At 40.7% G+C, this 6,000-nt stretch overlaps 1 protein-coding gene across 1 annotated transcript in view; it reads right to left on the reverse strand.

Annotated features, from left to right (window-relative positions):
- Positions 1 to 4,956, reverse strand: part of LOC131775924 (uncharacterized) — a 28,221-nt gene extending 23,265 nt beyond the window's left edge. The window contains exon 1 of the mRNA XM_059092043.2: positions 4,847 to 4,956. Within this exon, the coding sequence (XP_058948026.2) occupies positions 4,847 to 4,956 (110 nt within the window). The remainder of the gene's footprint in view (positions 1 to 4,846) is intronic.
- Between the last annotated feature and the right edge of the window lie 1,044 nt (positions 4,957 to 6,000).

A 6,000-nucleotide genomic window follows, 5' to 3' on the forward strand; every position in this document is an offset into this window, starting at 1 on the left:
ACGTCAGTCACCACTACCGACAACAGCCCTTCTCAGGACTGCACTCACCCAGACGATCAAACTAATTTACAAATCATTTACCGCATACAGTTCTTAGAATGTTAGTTCAGCTAATTTAGTACTGAATCAATTAATTATCCCCAAATTAATATTTTTCTTTATTCTCGTCACTTCTTTGGTTAATATTGTATTGATATTGTGAGGAGAAATTCTATCTTGGTCACTCATGGGTGTTAAAGGGTTAACTTGAGATTTCGTCCGGTGTATATCAGTGTGAACTCAAGCTCATCGGTTCTCGAGCGAGCGTGACATAAGTGCAAAGTGTTGTCGCGTATTATGGGAAGTCTGCATCTAGCCTCGTGGATGAAACTCTATCTTCTTCCACGTTCGAAAATTTTAAAAGATTTATCCCTCATAATATTTTTTAACGGAGACTAGTGAGCAGCATTAAGGAAGACTTCTCTCTTTTGTAACTTTTTGTTTATTTTTCCGACGCGTTTCTTCTCTATCTCAGACTTCTTCAGGGATGATTACAACTAACATTGAACAGCATCTGACCAGTTAAGCCTCTCAGATCGAAGATAAACCGGAAAAAAATTCCGACAGACCTGTTTGTGTTTTTGACGAAAACCAAAAACCAAATGCCAAAACGCGTAAAATCCGCAAACCGAAATTAACAGCAAGACCGAAAAACCGATCTAAAAATAGCCAAAACTGCAACACCGAAAATCCCAATGCCACTTCGAGATTGAAGTATTCCTCGCTTGCCTTCGCCCACGACAGCACCCTTCGACACAGCCGTGAAAGTGACTACATGGAGTTTTGAGGCACAAAAAACTTTCAAATGGGCCTGCGCTCCGTTATGTCACGCAACTCTATTTTGGCTTGTCATGCAAAATTTCTAATTCTACTCAGCATGATCCGTGATTCGATCCGGTCCGATCCAGATCTTGTGGACGCCACATTTGCGACCGAAAAACATTACGAAATCAATCATATCCGCAAGGTTACTCGTTTCAAAAATGTACCACTGTCAGCTGAGTGAACAGTAAATTACTCGCGCTTGTTTATTGCAAATGAAACAAGCGGTAGCCTGAGAGAAGGACAGGTCATGAGACTGACCAGCATGTACAGTATAACACGCAGTGTCTTGGTTAAAAAAACGAACCGAGTCAGAGACACAATCGTGCTACGGAAATAAAGAGCACGTACTGTTTCTCAAATTACGACCTGAACTTTGACACAGGTAAATATTTTCACGCTCAAGTTACCCAAACTGTACCACTCTTAGCCGCATTGACTGTAGTGTCGTCATTCAGACACAAAGAGATTCCCTCTCTTTCATTGCCAAAGGTTAACTGAACTTTATTAACAAACACGTTACACATATAGAAGTAGAAGAGTTTACTGACTTCAAGTAATTTTACAGCATGCAGGTATTTCCAGTACAGTAGGATTACTGCGAGTAGTACATTTACTGAATTAAGTACAAAGTGCTCACCTTAGAACCCATACTAAGCTCGTTGTCAATAATTACAAGATAGGTGCATGTGTAATCAATACAATACATTAACATTTACATTATGAACGTAAAACAACAGGATTTCAAGCGAACGAAACGGAAACACGGTAAGCGCTGTGTAGTGATGTAAGATAACAAAACAAATGCAAACGGAGTCAGCCCTAACCAGTTTCCAGCTCATGAAAGTGTGCGGCAGCAGTGGAGTACATTTGTTCGAACAAGAAGAGAACCTAATGGTTGGACACCAGGTTCGGGTCACATTTTCAGCGATCATTTCTCAGCTGACAACTGCGAAGGATTCTATGCAAAAATAGCAGAATTTAAGCTCTAAGTAGTATGAAAGCAGTTCGCAGTTCCTTCTATTCAAGCGTCTTCTATTCCTGGATGGTGCATAATGCATCTGGGTACAAACGTGTTGAAACGAATATAATATAATATACTGATTTCAAAAATGAATCTGTCCAATTTACCTTCATAAGCATGTATGTTTATATTTTCACAGTATGTGAAACCAAAGCTTCGGAAGGTACGTGCTTTTTGCACAAAAACACTTCGCTTCCTTGGAATTAAAGAGAATGCACATTTGCTTTTCGGCTTAACTTGATCGCTCCTATATTAAATGAGCGACTGATTTTCAGATGCTTTATTTACAAGCGTAATGCACCCACCATTCGTCGCATCGTCGCTTTCTTGATTGAGGCGGCCGCGGAGGCACGAATTTTTCATCCTCTTCAGACTCTCGCGCTCTATTTTTGGTTCGTCCTGGCGGTTCAAACAACCGGGGCCTGATTCACCCAAAAAGCTCATAACCCTTTCACTATTTTCACCATCCATCGAGGCCTCAAAATCCGAATAATCAGACTCAGAAATCAAACTGCTCTTGTTCGAACTGCTAAGCGCCATATTTACTTTGCTCAGTATACATACTTTAGACGGTGTCAGGTCACACAATCAAAGTCGAAGCATTTATGGCGGATAACTCACGAAGCTGCAGTTATGACATTCTTTTGAGCGACAAAAGATACAAAGAGGCGTTCGAAGTAACTTGTGTCTGTTTCAATGTGTTTCCTGAGGCATTTAGATAGTGGTCCGAAAAAGTGACTCCGTGGCCATCAGTTACCCTTAAGCATAGGACGTTTCTCACTGGCGCTACGATTGGCGAGTCATTTTGACATTTTTATTCTTAGACATTTCTGTTGTTCTCCAGGGTTTTCTGCGATCTAAATAATAAACTCGTTCAAACCCCGCGTGGTCATTTGCTTTTCTACGCACTATCCAACATAATGTCGTGTTGGGTATACAGAGTAACGCAAAATATATTGTGTAAAAAATTTTAAAAATGTCAGCTAAGAAAAGAGATATCTGATGTGGATAGCTGAAACATGCGTACTAGTTTTATTAGAATTTTTACATGAAAATTTTCCCGTAGAGATAATATTTTATAATCTCGCATTGGACAGAATTTTTGAGACATTTCCACACGACGATCAACCTCTGGGTAGAAAAATGCTGCTAGCAACCAGAAAATTTGTGCGTCACATAGTTTTTTTCGAAAAGCTGATGAGCAGTTCACAGAATATATTTTCGGTGAATTAAAGGTTTTAATAATGCATTAATATATCAAGTGCCGAAAACTGTATTTCCACTTGGAATAGATCCAGCTCCTTAGACAAAAGCGATTTGGTGTAAGCGTTGCATAACGTGACCAAACAACGGTTGAAGGGGACTGAAACAACAGCTTATCAGACTCAGTGGAGATTGCAAAATCTAACAAGTTCTGAACGGCAACAATATTCCCCAAGAAATTCAATTCCCTTAAGAAAATTCACAAACAGAGTCTAAAACAGTTCTTAAATATGCGTTTCCGAAATAATGTGAAATTTACTCTGTTCACGAGTTTCTACGCCCCTAAGTGTTTGCACTGCTGACCGGTCTTATTATAAAAACCCGTACCATTCCAAAATTCTTGAAGCAAAAATCTTGAATAACAATCAGACACAACATCATTATTAATTCTTGGCAAAAAGCAAATCAGTGTTTATACAGTCTGAGAGAGGGTAACGTTGTCCGGCGCTCGTCAGTGGTTTGAAGCTGTCTCTTTCACAGCCTTGATAAATTCTCCTGTCATTTGATAGCACTAATGAAGGCGTGCGTTCATACCTTACTTCCACTGCGATGGAAATGGAAAATTTTCAAATCTGATATCAAGCTTTACCCTTCAATTTTCATTTTCTCTGTCGATATCTTTTACTGTTAGGCCTGTTCTAAACGTCGTGCTACTGCCGTGCCGAACTCAAATGAAATAGTAATTTCGATTTAAGCACGGCAGTAGCACGCCGTTTGAAACCATTAAGCGCGGCACGGCTGAATTAGGTTCGGCACGACTACTTAGCGCGGCAGGCCTTGCCGTGCCGCACGGCAGTAGCACGACTTGGTTTCAAACGTTGTGCTACTGTCGCGCCGAACTCAATTCATAAATTAATTTAACGGATTTTGCATTATTTGCATACTATTACGCATGCGCACTAATAAAAAAAGACAAATCTACCCCTTTTGCCCGAAAGCTTGAGAGAAGAGGAATCCGACGGTGACAATAAATTGCTTAGGGTTAGGGTTAGGGTTAGGGTTTGGAAACGCCGGCACGATCGTAATACAGTAACTTGCTGGCTCTAGTCAAGGGAAACCAGAAGAAGAATAAATGAAAAAACTTTCAAAAGTAATCCTCTCCTTGCAATAACAGTATTCAATATGGACTGTTGCATTCGCCTGCGTTGCCTTCTGGCATTTAAAATTGTCTTAAACAAAACAAACTTCTCGCGCTCTTCGTTAAGGTTTCCCTCCGCCATTTTGGATGGGGCGATACCGCTGGATGGATGGTTTGTTTTGTCTTTTGAATTTGGCGCGACTGCATTAGGTTCGACGTTTGAAACCGCTGCCGTGCTATCGTCGTGCCACTGCCGAGCCAAATTCATTTGAGTTCGGCACGGCAGTAGCACGACGTTTGGAACAGGCCTTACCCGTTTTCTTACATTTCAACCATTCGAGTGTTTTGCGTGATATACTTATGAGTCGCTATCTTGTTTTGTGACCCGTTTCAGCTGTGTTACTCTGTTTTGTTATCCTTGTATCCCTGGCAATTTTGGTCTCAAAGTTCTCCTTTTGGATATCAGAGTCAGCGATTAAGTCAGGTTAACACGCAGCCAACCATCTCATTAGCAAGTATTTACGCTCGGACGAAAATAAGAAGTATGACAAGGAATAAATGAATGAGGAAAAAGTAAAAAAAAAAAAAAAAAAAAAAGGGAAAAAAGGGGAGAGACATACCCATATCTTGAGAGCCCGTTACTGTAAAGGGTTCCGTTTACCACGATAGGGCAGAGAAAAAGTACTAGAAACACTCTAAGGCTCGTCTTTCTCACTTTGTTGTGCGCCATCTCGGTGCACTAACACTGAGCTACATCTGATGAGCAGCAGCAAGACAACACACTTCCTCACTACGAGGACTAAGATCGGTCTTTGAGAGCGAATCGCTGTTGAACAGTTTATTTAAGACCCACTTTCTTCGTTGCTGGGAAACCATGTATGACGTGTCGTTTGAAACAGAGCTTCATCGAAAAGGGAAGCAGTTCATAGGGAAGTTTAAAAACTGTGTTGACTTGAAATTGAGAAGTTAAAAGAGAGCGGCCACTCTTTAAAAGCTGACAGTCAGATTGAGGCCAACCAGTCAAAATAGAATCCCAACAGGGTTTCAAGAAAACTGATCTAGCACGCGGCAACTAATCAGAGGAAGTTGATATTCGAGACTATTTCTCTATAATAATATTAATTAAAGAAAATTCACTGCAAATCGTAGTTATAAATTCCCAGTGTTATCAAACCTCGTAAATAACAATGGTTATTGTAACAGATCTCTTCATTTAAGTAATAGAGAAGCCTTGTCTGTTAATAGAGAAGCCTTGTCTGTGCTCTGTTCTGTTGTAAAGCACGCAAGAAGCGGCTAGAGCACGAAAGAAGTGTAGGGAGAAACACGAGACGTAGTCGAGTGTTTCTTCCCACTTCTTGAGTGCTCTAGCCGCTTCTTAAGCGCTTTATAACAGAACAGAGCACAGTCAAGGCTTCTCTATTTGTTTTATAATAAAGAATCTGTTAAATTACCCAAGCATGACTTTCACTTTTCAAAACAAACTTTATTTCCAAAGCGAACAACAGTGTCGTCAGCATGCTCCCACTTCTTGAGTGCTCCAGCCGCTTCCTATATGCTTTACTTAACAAATAGAGAAGCCTTGACTGTGCTCTATTCTGTTATAAAGCACGCAGGAAGCGGCTAGAGCACAAAAGAAGTATAGGGAGAAACATGAGACGTAGTCGAGTGTTTCTTTCCACTTCTTGACAATTTGGCAGATGGCGTGACAGCTTTAGCTCAGCTCTATGCTCTACACTCTCATAGAGCACGCTCTTTCAACCAGTGACAGCACGCG

The sequence above is a fragment of the Pocillopora verrucosa genome, chromosome 4 (genome assembly GCF_036669915.1).
Source record: "Pocillopora verrucosa isolate sample1 chromosome 4, ASM3666991v2, whole genome shotgun sequence".
Lineage (NCBI taxonomy): Eukaryota > Metazoa > Cnidaria > Anthozoa > Scleractinia > Pocilloporidae > Pocillopora > Pocillopora verrucosa.